This window comes from Falco naumanni, chromosome 5 (genome assembly GCF_017639655.2).
Source record: "Falco naumanni isolate bFalNau1 chromosome 5, bFalNau1.pat, whole genome shotgun sequence".
NCBI lineage: Eukaryota > Metazoa > Chordata > Aves > Falconiformes > Falconidae > Falco > Falco naumanni.
Window position 1 is genome coordinate 44,343,940 of NC_054058.1, and position 19,469 is coordinate 44,363,408.

At 38.6% G+C, this 19,469-nt stretch overlaps 1 protein-coding gene across 4 annotated transcripts in view; it reads right to left on the reverse strand.

Moving 5' to 3' along the window:
• Positions 1–184: 184 nt before the first annotated feature.
• The window catches only part of EEA1 (early endosome antigen 1), a 71,294-nt gene continuing 52,009 nt past the window's right edge, over positions 185–19,469 (reverse strand). For all 4 annotated transcript variants that reach the window (XM_040594590.1, XM_040594589.1, XM_040594588.1 and 1 more), the window contains 12 exons: positions 18,069–18,208; positions 17,128–17,458; positions 15,556–15,657; positions 13,925–14,119; positions 13,076–13,258; positions 6,794–6,979; positions 6,209–6,340; positions 4,192–4,377; positions 3,665–3,903; positions 2,090–2,210; positions 1,649–1,747; positions 185–594 (listed from right to left, as the gene is read on the reverse strand). In XM_040594590.1, the coding sequence (XP_040450524.1) occupies positions 472–594; positions 1,649–1,747; positions 2,090–2,210; positions 3,665–3,903; positions 4,192–4,377; positions 6,209–6,340; positions 6,794–6,979; positions 13,076–13,258; positions 13,925–14,119; positions 15,556–15,657; positions 17,128–17,458; positions 18,069–18,208 (2,037 nt within the window). In that variant the 3' untranslated portion in view covers positions 185–471. The remainder of the gene's footprint in view (positions 595–1,648; positions 1,748–2,089; positions 2,211–3,664; positions 3,904–4,191; positions 4,378–6,208; positions 6,341–6,793; positions 6,980–13,075; positions 13,259–13,924; positions 14,120–15,555; positions 15,658–17,127; positions 17,459–18,068; positions 18,209–19,469) is intronic.

Sequence of the window (19,469 nt, forward strand, 5' to 3'; positions counted from 1 at the left end):
ATAAAGAACATCAGATATGCAATCAAATGCAACAATTAGTTATGCTTTTACAGCAATATTTGATACATAAAATCCTCACAAGTTTCTGCATCTTCCTTTTTCTTTGAAGGAAACGAATAAACTGCAATATCACATAAACGCTGTTTCTCTTGAACAAAAAAATAAAAGATAAAAAAATACATTGTTACTCCTCTGTTTAAATTTTATTTACAAATAACTGGGTATTTCTAATCTAGACATAGAAGCTCTTTCCAGGATAAATGGCAATAAGCTATGGATGATCTGAGCCCATGTCTCACAAAAAATACAATAGTTTTTACTTGGTATCAATAAACATTTTAAAATATACTAAATTTTGCCAAGTGTTACAATCATCGTCCAAACAGAATAGTAGTCTGAGTGCTGAATGAAGTGCATCAACAGAAATTACAAATTTTAGTGTAGCATTTCTTTGTCACTCATGATAGCCAGTTATCCTTGCAAGTCATTAAAGCAAGTATCACAAACTCGGACAGGCTTCTTAGAAGAAGGAGTTAAGGCATTCTTTGCTGAGCACTCGGCACAAAAGATATTTCCACACTGTCTACAGTGATGCTGTGAAAGAGAAGAAACGTACATGCTGAACAAAAAATGACAAGGCATCGATAACTAATAGAGATCACTATCATGTCAACTCCCATGTTTCAGAAGTTATTTGAAATTATAAATAGTAGTTACAGAGCACACAGAAGGGCATGGGACTAAATTGTTTCTAAAAAGTATAGGAGCAAAATACTCAGATGCACTTCACTGAGTTGGGAAACTACACCAGTTTCAGAAATTAAGTGGTTGAAGTTCATCCTCCTCTTGAACTTGTAAGAAGAACATGTTTCATGTGACCAGAACATGTAACTACCTGCTTTCACATTGAGAAGTATCCTTGATCAAAGCATCCAGCAGCCTTTGTGCAACTACCCAAAGAACATCACTGAAACAATGCAGGACAGGGAGAGCCACCTAATACCAAGTCAGGAAGCACTGCAAAATGAACCTCCCGAATACTCCTCATCTATTTCATTGCCAAGTCACTTGTTGGAGGGATGGTGTTGTGAAATCTGGATGAAGGGCAGACCCTGCCAATTGAGGGATACTAACGTCTTAGCTGAAGACACCTATTTTTACAAAGAAGGTCTGACTACAGACCTAAAACACATCCAGTTGTTTCTTCTGTTCCATGTCTAGTTAGTGTTTAGAAATATATAGTCACAAAGCACCAGATCATGTTGATGCCTCGTATTTTCACAAATATCTAATTTCAACATTTTTGCATTCCTTTTATACCTATAAATCCAGTTCAGGCTGGTTATAAAATAAGTTTACTGTAAATACCCTTACAACAGTGTAATTTTTCTTGCTTGCTTGGGGAATTGAGCTATTTTAACACTGTTTATAAACCGATGCTGCTAAAATGGCAAAAGCATTGTGAATAAAGTAAGTGCCACAAACTTTGTTTTGAACATTTAAGGCACTGCAAGCAATAAATGTATTCTGACATGTCCTGAGTATCACAGCACTATTAAGACCATTTTCTGAAGTTTGTATCCCATCTAAGAGTTTGAATACAACAGAAAAAGAAAATCCCCACAGACACACAGTAAAACACACCTACCCTTCTCACTGTCACTGAAAAGCCTTTTCCACAAGCCATACAATTCTGCACCTCATTGTCTTCTGCCCACTTCCTGTTGAGAGCTTGGGTGTGTTTGATCTATATTGAAGATATTAAAAAGCAGAGTTTTTTAAAATGCATGTCTAATTCCTACTAATTTCCTCCACTTTCACTGCACACACTACCTAGTGCAGTATAAAAGCACCAATTCTGTGATGATAATGAGAGCTTGTATTTGTTCAGAGAGAAAAATCTTCCAAATTTCAAAACTCTAAGCAGATTTAAGAACCCCAGACAGCAATACAGCCCTCGTACACCACAAGCATAACATCTTAATCACTCTGGAAAGGTAACCCACCACCAGTCTGACACAAACTTGAATTTCTCCTAAGTTCCCACACAAAGAATCAACAGCTTTAATTGCTTCAAATCAAATTATACCTGTAATGACTGGTTTTCTCGGCCAAGTTCCTGCATTGCAGCAGTAGTGTTGTCCAGCTTTTTCTTCATTTCTACAAGTTTGGCTTGAAGCTTTTCAATTTCTCCCTCACTTTTTATACACCTGAGGAAAAATATTAAATAGTGAGTTCAAAGCATACAAGGCAATGTACACTGCCTCCTTTGGGCAGGCTGTCATGTCTGAGAAGTTACTCTCATAAAATCCAGCCAAAGATATCCTTGCTGTGAAAAGTTCTTGGATGCCTTGACTGGAAAAATGTTTTGATGTAACAACCAGTTTAAGGTTATCCAGCATTGCTCCCAAGTATCTGTGGCTTATTAATACCTGGAGTTACTCCCAAAACCAGGGACAGTACTGAATGCAGTACATCAACAGCAAGCCCCGATAAGTACCCCTGGGCAACAGGACACTCTCACAAACCAGCTGCTGCAGATCAGGTCAGACAAAGGAGCAGGAAAGAAACCTTTCTCTTCAGCAAGGACACCTACCGTCAGCTGAAATTCAGTTAACTATTGAAAGCCAAATCTCAAAGGGTGTTTTTCTGTCAAGTTGTAAACAGCTACTGGATGAGTTCAGCACAGTATGGCAAGGGACTGCTGAAGAAAGAGGATCTCACTTGAATTGATCCCATCCTTTTCCAAGGTCTACTGCTCAAGAAAACAACTCAGCAAGCTTGACAGTATCGAAAAAAGTTTTCCACTGCCTTCACCAAACATGTCAGGAAGTAAGGATGAAGACAGTTTCCTGTCCCACAGGTGTTTCTTCTACCCTTGCAATTGCTGCTTTCAGGTAACTCCTGCTGCCTGAAGGAAAGGCACTCTGCTTACCTAAGATTTAAATATATTGTACAGACAATAGCAGAACTGGAGAAAAGAAGACTGTAGGTTTTCAGGAGGAAGAAAATGCCTCCTGTGTGAACCTTAGCCTATCTAATCCAATTACACATTCAATCTCATAACATTGAGCAGTGGGCATACCTAGAAGTCCCTAAGCAAATTCTGTTATGGAGGCACTGAAGAGTCTCTTCCAGGCTTCTGGATGACTAGTGCATCTACTCTGACTAAGTCAAGGCAGTAGAGCCTCAGTGTGATGGAGAAGGATAGTTAACTCAGGTAAGAGAAGCTCTCTCTGACGGGCCTTGCAAAATTCATACAACAGATCAGATGAGAAGCCACAACCTACATACCTCAAAGTTCAGAGGAGCCTAGTGGATTTGGAAGGCTCTTTACAGATGGGCATAAATCTTCGAGCACAAGCACAGAGCTGTGGCTTTCGTGACAAGTAAGGTCCTGATAAACCTGACTGATTTTCTAAAAAAGTCACCCTGTCAAAGCCCTCAAAGAGCACAGCTTGTTTCCAACAACCCTTTGCTATGCTTTGGCAGGGACAACAGAAAGCTGCTCTCTGGAAACTGCACCCACAGCCCAGGCACTAGGAATAAACACAGATTTAAATAAAGTATGCATAGAGAATCCTGAACCAACTGAAACAAGTTTTCACTGTGAGGCTAGCCATTTCCCAGAGTACACTTCCACATGGTCATGACCACAGCTTACCTCTCCAGCAATGCTCTTCTCTCATCCTGATTATTCTGCACTGTTGCTTCCAAGACAGCAATGTCCCCACGTAAATCGTCCGTCTGTTTCTCCAGCTCACTCACTCGCCTCTGACTGCTTTGCCACTCTTTCTTCATGGTAGCCAGGTTTTCATTCAGGGCTGTGACCTGCATGGTAAGCTTGGTCTCCTTTTCCTCATGTTTCTGGTTTTCTTCTTCTTTCTCTTTTTTCTCTGTGTGCTAAGAAAACAATGGAACAAGGAAAAACAACCTTCAAAGTATTCTCTCCCTATTCCCTATATTTATTTATCTTACCATACTAGAATCACTACTTTTAATAAACAAACTACCAGAAAAGGGCTGTTATCTCATTGAATTTTCCTACCCTATTAAATGCTTTGAAGATTTCCAACCTTGTCATTTAAAAATTAACGTAATACTGACGTCAGGTCTCTGCTTCCTCTCTGTCCCTCGAAGAGTCCAAAGGCACGTTCATACAACAACAGACTCATACTCTAACATACTAACCAGTTTAGCTTCAATTTCAGCATATTCTTTCTTCAGCTCCTCTTCTCTCTTTTTCAGCTGATCTTTGACAGCTTGATGGGTCTTCTTCTCCTGTTCCAGAGCTGAATTCATATTATCTATTTTGCCCTGCAGTTCTAATTTCTGTTGAATCAATAGCTGGTTTGCATCCTTGAGATTTGCCACATCCTGTTAGGATACAGAGCTCAAAGTTAAAGTAATGACACGGAAAGTATAAATGATTTAAATCCAAAACTACTGTAATTCTTCCCAAGGAGAGGACAGCAATAATTTTTAGTTTTATCACTGGAAGAAAGGATGATTTTATAGCACAAAGTCTCAGTGATTTTCACGATCAAATATTTTAAACTTATATTATGAACAACGTTCAATTTTTAAAGTAAATTTAATGTATGTTTCCTACTCAAGTAGTGGAAGCTCTGCTGGGTTATTTTCTACAGTTCTTTGAAAACATACATTCTTTGTCATTTTTTAGAGTCTGTTCTAAAATTTACTTCACCTTGTTCTCTGGTTGCAATAATGAGGTTAAAAGCATCATAATGACAATGTAAAAATGAAACACTGATGGAAGAAAGCTAGTTTCTATTAGTCTTAAAAGTATAAATAATTACCGTACGTTTAAAGCAAGCAGGACTACACATTTAGTTTTAAATATGTTTTACTTGTTCTTCTGTAATAAAACACAAAAAAATCCTGAGGTAGAATAGTTAAATTTATAGGAATAATTTTCCTTAAAATGACATAGCCAAGCACGAAGGTACTAACAGACTAACAGGGATTGACAGTTTTCCATAGAGCAAAATTCATGTCACAAATTAAAATCAAACCAAAGACAGTGAAAGAACATATCCTGAGGACAGGGGGATGCCCTATAAATGCACAGATATCCATTCCTTGGTAGGAGATGGGAAACAGTATATAAATCTTTAGGACACAATTTCTGGTTTAGTCTGATTGCTTGTAGGGAGATTGAGAAATGCATTTTAAGCTGCCATTGGTGTGCACATATTTTACATACCTCTTTATAAATCTTCCTCTTTTGAATAGAGATTTTAGGAATTATGAGAATTATTATAACCTTTCCCCAAAATCCAAGAAAGTATTGGGCATAGACTGCTCGACAGAAACAAACTACAAACTTCTATCTAAAAATCAGAGACCATTTTTTAAACACTGGAGAACAAAAGAACATCTGAAACTCATAAGATATCATGTTACTTGATTTTTATTAATGTATAGGGACTGTACCTTCATTTATACTTGTGCAGCAACTTAAACCCTGTGTGCCTAACAGATGTAAACACAACTACTAATAGCAGAATATGGAAAACTCAAAACTACAGGAGTGTTTGTTTCTACAGAGACTAAAAAATGAAATACATAGAATGTGGCAAGAAATAGTTTGTTTTACTGAAGACTAAAATTTATTTAATTAAAGCCTCTAAACTTTTGCCCTTTAGAGAGCTCATTTGATTGTTTTGATTTTGGAAGAGGGTCTTTTATGAGGCTCCTGACATTGTTTCTTCCCCAACTGTGACTTTTTAGGACATTTTAACAAACCACAGCATATCAAGGGAGTTTCAACCCTACCACACATCCTTGAGAAGTACCAGATGTGCCTAGAATATCTGGGAAACTTCACATTCATGACACACTTGGACATCCTTTCTGCACTTCAGAATAGTCAAGCAAGAGTATGCACAGTGAATCTACAGTGAAACAGAAGAAAAGCTGTGACATACAACTCATCCTGAAGCTAAGACAAGTTATGTGCTCTACCTGGCCAAGAACACTGGGCACTGGCGCTCCAAGATTATCACTAATCAAGTCAGCATTGCTCAGGAACTTCAATGAAAGCTGGGCTTTGGTTCCCTTACCTGTAATAGCGATATTTACAGCAACCATCTTTGAAAAGCCATTCCATATAATATCTACTGAGCAGGCACATATTTCTTACCAGATAACCAACCACAGGAAGACTCAATATGTCTCAATATACCTTCTCAAATTCTTGTTTGCAGGCTCTAAGCTCTTCACCCAGCTTGGCACTTTCTTTTTCAAGTCTACTCCTTATTTCCTGGAGCTCTGTTGTTTTACATTTTTCATTAGCCAAATCTTTTTCTTTCAAAATCTTAAAGAGAAATAAAAAGTGCTAGAAATATTACTTATTTCAAATTCACAAAATAAATAACAAAACCCACTAAAGAAACAAAAAATATACAGGGCCCAAAACCTACTTGGAAGCTTTGTAATTAAGGGAAACAACTGCCACATTTCTCTATTCACAGTTCGTAGTGCAAACAAATAGCAACATGTTTGTAGTTTTAGATTTAAAAGTATAACGTTTTTCCACCTGCCCAGTCACTTAGAACAAATTAACAGCCTACTGCGAACCAAATTCACTTCAACTGTATGTTAAAAGTCTTTGCACCAGAGGTTCAGTAAAACTGCCATTGCTGTGCACTACACAACCGTGAGCTATGCCCTCGACACCCCCTTGTTGTTTAGAGACGTAACAGAAATTAATAAAGGGTGCCTGAATGGGGTGGATGTGTCTGTGTGATTTCAAGTCAGAGGCATTTACCCTGTCATTCTGAAGATCCTGTAACATTTTCGTCTTCTCACCCAGCTGCTGCTCCTTCTTTGATGCATCCTGCTCCAGTGTAGACTTTGCTTTCTTCAATTCCTGAATCTGCTGATTATTGCTAGCGATTCGATTTCTACTGGAAACTAGTTCTTCTTGAGCTAGAGCAAGTTTTTCTTCTGTGGACTAATTACAAAGAGAGTTCTGCAAATTATCTGTCAGTGTAAGAGCTTCAGATACTCAACAGTCACTTAAAACATTTTCCACATGGTAAAACCATCATCTAGTGTGCAACATTTAGTTTCAAATGTTAATAAAGCATAGTTAAAGAAAATTCTATGTTACAAGGTTACCCTAAGTAAAAAGAATCTGCCCCAGTACCATTTCCAGCAGCATTGCCTTACTATACATATTCCAGCTTGCATCCTTCCACAGAGAAAAGGTGAAAACACACAGAAGGACAGAGAATAAAAGGTGACTGATTAAAAGAGAATGAATCTGAATTTGTTCACAGAAACTGATTTTATTCTCTGGGCAAATCAACTGGTCTATAACTCTAGACAGCTGTTACTTAAAAGGCAGTGAAGCTATACTGTGAAAATTTCAAAACTCATTCAATGCTATTTTTATCAATGACTAAATTAAGCTAGTGCTATAATAATTGTAAAATTTTTGAAAAACCTAAAGTCAAATGTACAAATTGAAAATGCTGATATCAGTACAAACATTTTACAGTCTCAGCTGCATCTGCATTCTAAAGACAAAATTTAAACTTCCATTCAAAATCTACTACAGATTGTATTTTAATTTGCCTCCAACTCTCCCCATTACTAAGAAAAAATCCTTGCGTTTATCTTTCTACAACAGGTTGCAAAAAAACAAGAAACCACCTAATACTTGCACCCAAGACTCATTCTATTTGCTCACAACAAAGTCAAACTTCGGGGTTCTTCTTAAGTTAGTATTCTGGAGGTTGTTGGTTTTTTTAAGCCTTTGGCTTAGGTAAGGACTAGCTCGACTTAGAAGCATGTTCCTTGACAAAGAACCAATGAGAAAGAAATTACCAAACTCATCCTCCACTCCTCCAAAATACTGGTATTTTATGGAAAACTTTGATGCTACAATACAGAACGTGAGGTGAGGGGATTTAGTATCAGTAATAAGCTTCCTACCTTCAGTGAACCAGTAAGAACTTCAATTCATTCAAAATAAACTAAAATATTTTTGAAGCTCTTACTTAAAACCTAATCAAACCTCTTGTTGAAGGTTAGTGATTTTAAAAGGAATAAGCGCAACTTTGACTTCACTTAATTATCCATATGTTTTAGCCACTCCTGTGTTGATTTAAACACAAGTTGATTTCTGATACCTCCTAACCCTCCTTTGTCTAAACTATTTTGCCTATAGTCAGACTGAGTTTGAACCATCAGTGATGGAACACTGCTAATTCAATAGCACTTCAAGAATCCCAGTGGCTCTTAAAAACCACACACTGGCTTTTAAAATTGATTTGAAGACAAATTATTTTATTTGCTTTCTGAGTTATTAGAGTTTACTACTTAACACTTCACAACATATTAAGTAAGAAATGTTTTTAAGCAAAATAGGGGGTGCTTTCAAAATTTCAAGCCTTCAGCAAGGTGAGTCTTTCTGAAAGCAAAATTATCTCTTTCTGCTCCACTGTGAGCAGTGGAGTACCACATTTTCCTAACAATGAGAAAGGATGGGAAGTGTAGCAACATCGTATAACATCCTCACAGGAAAACCCAACAGTCTCTACAGGTTTAGGAAGAAATGTAATGAAGCCACAGCTTTTACTCAAATTTGTTTCCAGTAGTAGAAATGTGGTTACATACTGTTTGTTAGCACAGAATGATGGAATTTGATTAATTGATAGTGACATCAAAATTAAAAGCCTCACATAGGGGATACTTGTCTTTCAAACCCCCCACCCTAAAGTGTCTCCACTGGACTGGTTCTCTCATTGTGTCTATACCTATGCTAAAACAATGTAAATGTTCTTATAAGGGGAGACAGTATTCAGCCTACTCTGCACCGTATTATGCACAAACATTTCTATAAATCAGTAACTTGTAATGTAAGATATTTGGCATTTTGCATACAATTTGGCATACTACAGCTTACATATGTAAGTGCCTCTTAATTGTGCTGTGATTAATAATGATGCTACCTATCTACCTTAACTGGAAAACTATTCAATGTATTCTTAACTGTGTATCAACCTTCTATCTATTTACGCCTGCCTTTCTGCTTTGGTCAAAAGTCCCTCACAGCATCTTTTGGAAATGGGCAGAAATCTTCTGGCACATGGTTAAACAATCCAGTTATTATCCTTGCTCCCGGCCCAGTCTCCACTGAGACTGTAATTCTGCCCGATTCTTTTGGACAGCTGAGGAGCTCACATCTTTAACATAAAATCACCTCTCAAGACATCTGATGCCACTTATTTAATTTCCATTCAGTTTTGCCATTACTCCCAGAATATGACAGGTGTTCTCCTGACAAGATACCCTCAGTCATGAGATGCTCTTTAGGATGACAGACAAAACTGAATGCAAGGAAAAGGTATAGAACAAAAGATGCCAATTTGTACTTATTTTTGTAGGGTGACTGGTACAGAGTTTAAAAAAATAAATAAAAAGATATCACAGTCTGATTCACTATAACTTGGGCTGTTGCAGTGCAAATAAAAGTGCCAACAGCAGAACTGGTCCTAGCTGGGTGGCAGGACCTGGATTCATTCCACCTAAGTGAGATGCACAAATGAGCATTATAATCTGGCTCCCTGATGCCAGCTCACAGGGAGAGACATGAAATTATTCACAGATACTATCCTGAACTTTCTTCATTTCCTAAAAAGAAGGGTTAGATTGACCGTAGGCAACTTGGGCCCCTGACTTACAGACCTGAGGTTTGGCAGCATGAGTATCATCCCAGAACATCCACCGGTGATACACTGGCAGCGATGCCAATATTGGAGGCAAAGAAACATTCTTTTGAGAACACAGAGGAAACCAAAACTGACTACAAAGAGTACAAATGCCAAGACTGAAGGATACTTGGCAGAGCTCAGGAGAGCAGGATTCACACCAAGTATGTTTGCACTAACTCAGAATCAATGCAAAAATAAAATTCTGCATATTTATTAACTCTTCTATACTAAAAAAATGACATTTTCACACAAAAACATATATTTTTTGTGTATAGAAAAGGTATTTATATATTATGTATATACACATACAACATATTTCTATTTATTTGTGTATATACATACAGAAATATTTAGTGGCATTCTTCTTTTATTATATATATTCTTTTTTATTAAAAACTACAGCTTTTACGAGCACTCAAACCCTACTCATTTTCTTTTTTCAGTCATAGAGGCAAAAACGTGTGAGTGTGGTTGCTGTTACAGACAGTGCATTTTCAAACCAAAGTACATTTGCAGCAAATTGTAACTACGTACTCACTTCCGATTTTGTAACACTTTCCACTTCGCCTCTGCAAGCCTTAGAGCTTCAAAGTTTGCATCTGGCTCCAGCTGCGTGGCTGGGACCTTCTGCTCCTGAACCAGAGGGAGGCCCCAGCGTGCCGCTGGCACCCCGCGAGCAGCGCGCTGCTGCATCCCCCGCTGCAAAGCCCCCCCGAGCCCGCCGCCCCCCCGCCGGCGAGCCCCGCAGTGACATTCCCACCAGAGGCCAGCAGGTGGTGCTGTGCGCACGGCCCAGCTCCCGCCACCCCTGCCCGGGAGCCAGACCCACCACCCCGCTCACGCCACTCACAGGCTGCACAGCCTGCCACCATCCATCCCCACGCCTGACACCTCGGCCTCACCAGCAGCACGGTGCTACACCACGTGAGAATACTGGGGTATTCTTCCCCTTGTGGTATTTTTAACTCAAGAACACCTAGCATTGCTAGGACCTCAGGGCATGGCCCGGCCCTGCACAGTGCTGGGCTTCAAACCGTGCTGACTCAGCACAGCTGCGCAGGGAATTCATCTCTCTCCTAAAAATCCTGCACTGAAAGACACTGAAGCCCACCTTCTAGACAAATTTTAAACTCTTCTACTACTGCCTACCAATAAGATTCAGAGCAATCTGAACCCCAGCCCACCCCCATCAGCTTTGGTTCCAAACTTTAACCAAAATCCATAGCTCTGGCTCAAATTATTAAGTAACTCACCCAAGGCAAAAAACATAATACAGACAACTGACTTTGAATTGGACTGTGACACTGTACCACGAAGTTATTCTGACTTGATGGCATTTTGACATTCAGCTCTCAAGACTAACATGATCATGCTGAGGCCTTCTGAATGCACTTTTTTTTTTTCCCTCATGGTCTTCCAAGACAAGTCATCGCTGCTTCTTCAGGTTAACGTTGCAATAAGGAAGTATAACCATGATTATAGACCAGCTCCCCACCTTTCCTCTCTTCCATATTTTACAGAAAAAAGTGGTAGCAAGCAGACCTCACTAATCCCAAGTATGTTTTTAAACATTCTTCTTAAAATCAAGCAAAGAGCCTCCAAGTTGGTACATCACTTCAGTACTGAGGACCTCAGTCTTCTTCAGGCTCTCTAGGGTCCACAGACACAGAGAAATAAATCAAGGTACCTGACCACTTATCTTGATAATCTTGGTTTCCCATTGCCATCACCTTACTTTACCTTTTTGCATAGATGTTCTCTCTCTCTCTGGCTACCTCCCCCATTCAGGTTTAAAAGCATGTGGGACACCTACTGTCCTATTTTAAACTTGCCAGAACTAGAGGTTATCAAGCTGGTTTAATAATACTTATTCAGAGCTATTTTTGCAGCAAGCGATACTTAAATGAAAACTATACCAAAAAAAAACAGTTACTGAGCACATCAAATACTTCTACAGGTCACTGCATTACCAAATGTTGATCTAAATGCACTGCAGAAAATTAACTCACAGAGGTACACGTGCTACAGGACATAACAGTAAGAAAGAATATGTTTACATGCTTACACCACCATTGCTTGTTAATCATGCTGAAGCGTTTCACAATTTAACATAGCGATTCAACCAAGCTGCACTGGAAGTAAAGCTTCTGTAATCTGCAGGGAAACATGGCAGGTAATCTAATGCTGCAGAGGAGGCGTAAGATCAGTAAAACTCCAATGGTCTATATGCAAAGGAGCCATTTATCTTCTTAAAATAACCCTGAACCTGGAGTTTGGCTAGGGCAACACAGCGCACATGGGCCTATCTGAAATGGCCACAACTATTTCAGCGATAGGAAAGGGGCCTGAAAGGCCTCCGCTGGGAGAGGTGAAAGGGAGCGATGAAATCCAAGCAGTCACCAAAGCCTCCCTTTGTACATACAAAGCAAACAGAAGCTGACATCTAAAACAGATCAGATGATCTGTCCTCCCAAAGTGCCTATTCCTCTCCATAAACTTCAGAACAGCCTAGAACAACAGTGTCAGACAGACACAGACAAAGCTGTAGTGGGATTTATCTGAAGTGAAAAGTGCCAAAGCTACACATCTTGCCAGTAGACAGCCAGTCTCTGCAGCACAGTATGTCCTGGGACTAACTGGAGCATTGGCTTAGCACTGACATGAAGGAGGAGGGCAGAAAAAAAAAGGACAAAACCCACCTTTGCTGACTGACTCAAATCTCAGCAGTACCTCTTTGAACACGCTACACCCTAATATCAGATCAGATAAATTACACTTAGGCACAGCAAAAACTTCAAGGACTAAGTTTGGACACTTGTATTCCAGACAGGTCCCTAAACCTACTGTTTCTATTTGTTTGACATCTCTGAACATCTACAACCAGCCAGGAAGAGGTGGAATGGGCAAGAACATGGGACAAGACTGACAACTAAAATCCTAGTTAAATCACCTAGAAGATAGCAGTTTCTCACACGCTGGCAGATTTACCCTAATCAGCTATGCTGTTTAAATTAGTTGAAAGCTACAACGTATAACAAGAAAAAGCAATATGAAAAACTAATTCTTAAAAGCGTACAAAAATAAATCATCTTCCACTTCGCTGCTGCACACATGCAAGGGTATTTCAGGTAAACTGGCAAATACCCTTGGTTTTAGATTAGTTTCAGGATGTCCTTCATCCCAGGGGAAGGGATTGAACAGCACTAGATTCTATATATAGCAGAAGAGCTTTTTTACCCCTATACAGTTCTAGCACTGTGTCTTGGTCTTCAAGATGGATATACACAGATCTACTAAGTCATATATGACATTAAAATGACTTTAAGTACCTTAAGGTCTTGCCTGGTTGCCAGCAGCTCAGACTCTTTCCCATAAAGATCCAGCTGCAGCTTCTCCATGTTTTCCTTATGTTTTTCATGGCTCTTTTGTAAGTCTGCTAGCTTTACTCTTTCTGCTTTAAGCTCCTGTGCTGACAAAATAGACTGCTGTTGGAGTTTATTCTCCAGTTCTGCCTGAAACATAAGAAAAGGAAGTTTCAGTTAAAGTTACAGACAGTAAGCTTAATTATTTCAATAAACTGCATTTCTGCTGCAAGATGAGAATTTTCTTCCCACTTATGAAACAACAGTTCAGTAATCTGATGTTTGTCATTATTTTGTAACTAACATAACAAAACTTAATTCATTCAAAAGACTAAGTGAAAGACATCAAGACCAAACAAAACATTAAAAACCTACATAATGTTTTCAACTCTTAAAAGTTTCCACAGACTGACTAAATCACAAATATGACCACATAGCATTGGGCAGCCAAAGCCAGAGCAACATTTAACAGTGCATGGCACACAACACAACATTCCCTAATCTCGTAAGACATTTGAACTCTTTCCATTATGGTTTATGAGTTTCATACTGTCAGATAAATTCTTCTGGTATAGTAAGACAAGACTTAATTCCTGCAGAATTCCTATGTCAGCACTGGTTCTTTTTTACTTTATTACTGTTGTTGATGTTGTTTCTATCTCCAACAGCACCTGAAGACCTTATTTCCGCATCCTGACCTTATAATTTCCTACAGCAAACAGCTGTTTCTCACAAAGATACCAACATAAAAGCTGCAGCATTTATCACAGAAATTTACATTAATTTTCTTAAAGGATTAAGAGAGCCCAATCTTACCTTTTCTAAAAGGGCAGTTTTTAATTCAGCTTGCAGTGTTTCACTATGTTTTTTCTTCTGCTCAAATGATTCCTTTAACTCTCTCAGCTTTCCCTGGAGATGTTGTTCGCTTCTTTCTTTCTCCTTCAGAAGACCCTGAATTTCCAGTACTTGCGCTCGTGCTGAATCAAGTTCTATCGACAACTGCTTAGATATCTATATTCAAAAATATTAAATAACTGTATATAATTTTAATTTAAATCACCATTTGTACATGCTGTAGTATGTGAAACTGCCTATTGAACTGTGTGGGTGACAAATTACGTTCTTCCAAAAGCAGACAGACAATTTCACAGACGAAAAAACTGGTCAAAGCTGTTAAAACTAAAGATACAGCTGCAGGAAATCAGCTCCCAGAAGAATGCTAGAAGTCGGGGAGAATCCCCTGACTGTAGGAATGTGAAAGGCTTGCCCTAGTCTGCTTTTCTCTAGGCATCTGCCACTTTCCTCTGCCAGAAACCAGATACCAAGCTAGCCTTCTTGTGATGCAGTATGCCTACCCTTATGTTATTACAAAGAGCTGCAGGTTATTTGCAAGAAAGTTACCAAGTATGCTACTGTTATTTCTTGTACACAGAACTAGAGCACCCCACAGCGCCACTGCTGCTACCTTCTGCTTCAGAGCTCGGTGGTCAAACACTTGGCAAATAGATTTCAAGAGCTACCATAACACACTAAAATCATCTGTTATTTCCATTTCCTACCCTTAGAGCAACTGCAGTCTTTGCTCACCTTTCAAAGATAAGAGCAGGCAACTCTTCTTAAGCCAGCAGTGGTCTGGGCTCTCCTGCTGCCAACTGCAGCAGGTACCAAACTCATCCTCCTGCACTGGCCACAGAGCACCACAGTGCTTCTGCTGAACAAGAGAGGAGCCAGGGGGGTAGCAGCAGTAGTCACGGAACAATGGCCATCCCACCTGCACATCCAAACCCTTCTTCAGGCAGTAAGAATCCATCACAGATCATCAAACTGTGTCCACTGATCATATCTTTTTCTGATTCCTTTAGGGAACAAGTGACCAGTTGGGTAAGGAAATACATGAAAGTGGATTTGGCCTTCAGGCTGCCAGCTGGACTACATGATTTTGCAGTCTGAATGCTCATCTTTAAAAAAAGAAGTACATTTGGTCCTTAAGCAGTCACAGGCAAGTGACTTATACAAGTTTGCAAAAGCAACTAAATCTTTCAAGAATATCTGAAAATGTCTAGTCAACCCCACAGCGAACACACTGATTAGGCCTCAGACTAAAACTGATCTCAGGAAACAAGTAACTTTTATTGTATGCAAGTATGAAACAAGATAAGGACATGGTAATACAAAGTAACTGTTTCACTAATGAAAAAACCTGAAAGGCTAAAATCGCTCACTAAGGTCTGTGGGGCATATAAAGGTAGAAGTAAAACCTGAATGTTAAAGCTTCATACTAACGTCTAGGAAAATTTCAGTCTCACCTTATTTCAATGCTCCAGGTAGGTCACAATTCAAGAACTGCAACCTCTTTATCTCTAATAGGCATGTGAGACTGAAAACAAATCTTTCGAACATTTATTATCAGTAGTTTCTAAATTTTTGAAACTAAACGGACAGCTTACCCCCTCCTTTTTTTCCAGTGAGTTCTTCAACTCATTCCTCTCTTTAGCAACTGACTCTGTTTGTACCTGGAGCTGGTTCTTCACTTCTTGGCAAGATTTTTCCTAAAATACATAAGACAAGGAAATATTCCTGTGAGCTTCTAAGACTGGCTATCAGGTATTTTTGCATGTTCTACAAAGCCTTGAAAAATTATGCCTTCCTTTTCAGTGAAAAATATTTCCTTCTCAGCTACAGACATATTTTAGCTCAAAACTTCTCAAAACTTGAACAGTGGTAAATTTAGGCTGAACACAGCTGATACCCTGTACTAACAAATGCAGCCACGTGCCAGAGTTTTTCTGATTAGGGGTAGTCTTCCTGTCTGAAGCTGCTGTTGGTAGCCCTTCTTCTTGTGGGAAGCAGCAGGCTCACCACTCTCCTCAGGATCCAAAATTTCTTGATCTAAAACTTACGAGCAAGTACATTTGCAGGACTTGTACGCAAACAAAACCACATTTTAAGCCCAAATATTATGTAATTAAAAAAGTGGCTAGCCTCCAAATGAGTACAGAATTAGAAGCAGAATCTGGACTCCTATCTTTTAAGTCTAAATTGGGGAGAAAATCCTTCAAGTGTTTAGGAGAAACAAGTATTTAAACAGCAGTAACTAAGTAAAGCAAACAAAAAGGCTTATCTTAGAAGGGTGAAAGAGTGAAGGAAAAAATGTTATTTTTAACTAGAAACAGAATTGTATTTAGATCAGAATAAAAGCAGCTCTGATCAGGTTTTGGGAAATGGTGACATGTAAAATGAGAAGGGAATGAGAAAGGCACCCTTACCATGTTTGAGGAAGGGATGTAAGAACATAAGAAAATCTACAAAACACGTATTCATATAGTGCCCGTTCATATTACCAACAAAGCAAAACAGGGAAGATGCATGTTAAGGATAGTGAGAGTTCACCTGTACCATAATAGGTTGTTCTTGTTGTTCTGCTTGTGAGACCTTTCTGAAACTCAAATAGTTCTAGTACTCTGATAACACCTTAAGCTAGGCATCTCCACAAACAACCGATGATGTTATTTTGCCTGCAGTACACAGCCTTCCAGTATGTCCAGAGAAGCGCACAGCAAGGTTCTAGATACAAAAACTCCAAAAAGGAAACTAAAATGGCCTCAGAAAAATAACATCATCAATATGGTGGCACTTTAGCAAAGGGTTTATCACTTTGTGTTGTTACAGTATGGCTGAAGTGTTTTTAAAAAGGGGGACATCTTCCATCAAATTGTTTCACCGCTTGGTTCCATTTAGTTTCTTCACCTTATTAGTAATGCAGCAAGAAAAAAAAAAAAAAAAAAAAAAAAAAGAGATTCTGTTGTGTGATACAACCAATGTTTACTACTGTAAACATCCAGACAAAAATTTAAGGTAGGACACATCTATGAACTACTAAAAATCACAATTTTGTTTTTCTTAAGGCAATTAATTTCCACGTATTGTCACTTTATGTACTCTGGTTTTAGGCAGAAAGCAAAGTCATTTTATCAGACTGTAAATACATGAAACAATGTCTAATGAAAGAAACTACTAACCATTTCTGCCACTGCTGCTTTTCCTTTTTGTATTTCTTTTTCTAATTCATCCTTTCTTTTTTTGAAGGATTCAGAACTTTTTGAGAGCTTGTCTTTGGTAGCTGTAAGGTCCTTTAATAGAGTATCCCTCTCTAATTTCACTTGTTGCAACTCTGATGTTGCTGCTTGCATTTTACAATCTAATTCCTTGAGTTGTTTACTTGTATCTTGATTTGATTTCTCAAGGTTTTCTTTGAGGCTGGCCTTTTCCTCCTCCTGCTTTGAAATCTGCTGTTTGGCTTGTTCAAGGGCCTCAGATTTCCTCTGCAAATCCATTTTAGCATTAGACATCCTGCAAATATATAGAGAAAAAATAGTAATTTTTTTAAATTCTTCTTCACAGGTTCTTTTGGATCATTAAATGTCTCTATTATTTAAAACATTAACTGTAGAACCACTTCAAAGCATGCCTTTTTCATCCAGAGCATGGGCATTTTGTCTCTCCAGACAAGGCATACCAGCAACTCTAAAAACTATATTGAGATGGATTTTTCTTCCTCAACTATAATGAACAGAAAATTCCACTTCGCTTCTTACGCATAAATTGCAAATTATTATCTTGAAAAAGTTGACAGAGCTCTGGATATTTAAATATGGACCTCACTACATCAAACTGTTCAGATATTTCGCTGGCAACAAGCACAGTGAATAAGCTGAAGAACTGTATTGAATCACAGCAGTCAGCAATTCACATGAGGCAACATGGCAGATGGAGTCTGCATGGCGCACAGAGTGAAAGAAAACAGGTGGGACAAAAATCAGCTCTCGTAGCAGAGGGGACACATCACTTATCTATGATTTTAAGAAATCACAGGAGAGGTGAAAAAAATTTCAACTCTAGTCCAAACCACTGCAGTTTTATGTCTGATTTTGAGAAGTACTATAACACAGGAAACACATACGCTTCTCTTGCTGCTTCAAGTTGTTTACTCAGGTCTGCTGTTCGGAGGTCTAATTCTGTAGATTGCTGTCGCTGCTGCTGCAACTCCTGAAGAGCTTGTTCTCTGCTTGACTTAGCATCAAGAATGTCAGCTTCAAGTTTCTGAGATAGAAACATTAAAAATTACACCCATCAGAACACATCCAATAAGACAACACCAGCAATAAAAGGCATGTTACCTAATCTATGAGTATCATTTAGTGTAGAAAGTCTTCACTCTAAAAAGCAGTCACAATTCTCACACACTGTCTACCTATTTCATTAGTTCACTATTTATTTTTCATTGTTGAGTTCCTGCAAATCTCTTGTTCCTTCAGAACCAATTTTGGAAAACATTCTGGAATCATAAATTAATGGCCAAGCAGCCATTTAACAACAAAGTAACAGATAAAAAGGAGAAATCTGTGAAGGCCCTACCTAAAACACATATACAAAAAAAGGGTATACACAGTGCTCAGCTTCGGGGCCAGGATCTCAGCCATCACCGAGCAGTTTCAGCAGTTTCAAATGAGTGCTGATTTACATATCCCAAGAACTCTGCTGTTCTTATTAACAAAAACAAAGACACAGACTACAGCTGTGAAGAAATCCTATGCTCTCCTAAAAGAGGCTTTTCTAGTGTATTTTTCTGCTGGTACTTGTTCATTTAGATGGAGTGTAAAGAACACAGGAGTCTTCAGCAAACAGGCACTGCTTACGCTCTTCAACACATCGGCTGTTTTACAGCCACTTCTGCTTTCATGCAGTGGCTGCAGAACAAAATGGCCAAGTTCCCCTGAGAAATTTCATGAGGGCTTTTTGTTTTCTTTTTTTTTTTCCCTAATTTTTTTTACATATCATGCATTCAACTGGAATAATCCCAAGGAATAATGATTACACCAAGATTTTACACAGAACTGCATTCCTGTTGACAGCATCAACAACACTGCTCAGTTTCACACTTTGGCTACCAGGAACCTCATAAAATCTTGTGCAAGCAAGCACTGTATTCCTCCCAAGCATTTCTGTCTGTTGGTTGCTTGTGAAACTTTAGCAAAACGATGAAAAATAAAAACACAAATCAAAGTGGGCAAGAAAAAAATACAGATTGTAAAAGTAGACAGAGATGGAAGCATGAAATAATTATGCTGATAATGCAAATGTATTACAGTTTTATTTTTTCATAGCACTGGATTTAAAATTTCATATGGAAAAAACAATCATTTTCTTCTATAGTGCACGTATGCTAGGAAAAACACCCAACTCAGACTTGAGCATAAAGACTGCTTATCTCCCTCCAAACAGACAGAAAGCACTGCAAAACCAACTCTGCATTGCTCCTAAAATCCCTGTATCATATGATTTTATGTATTGTGAATTTTGA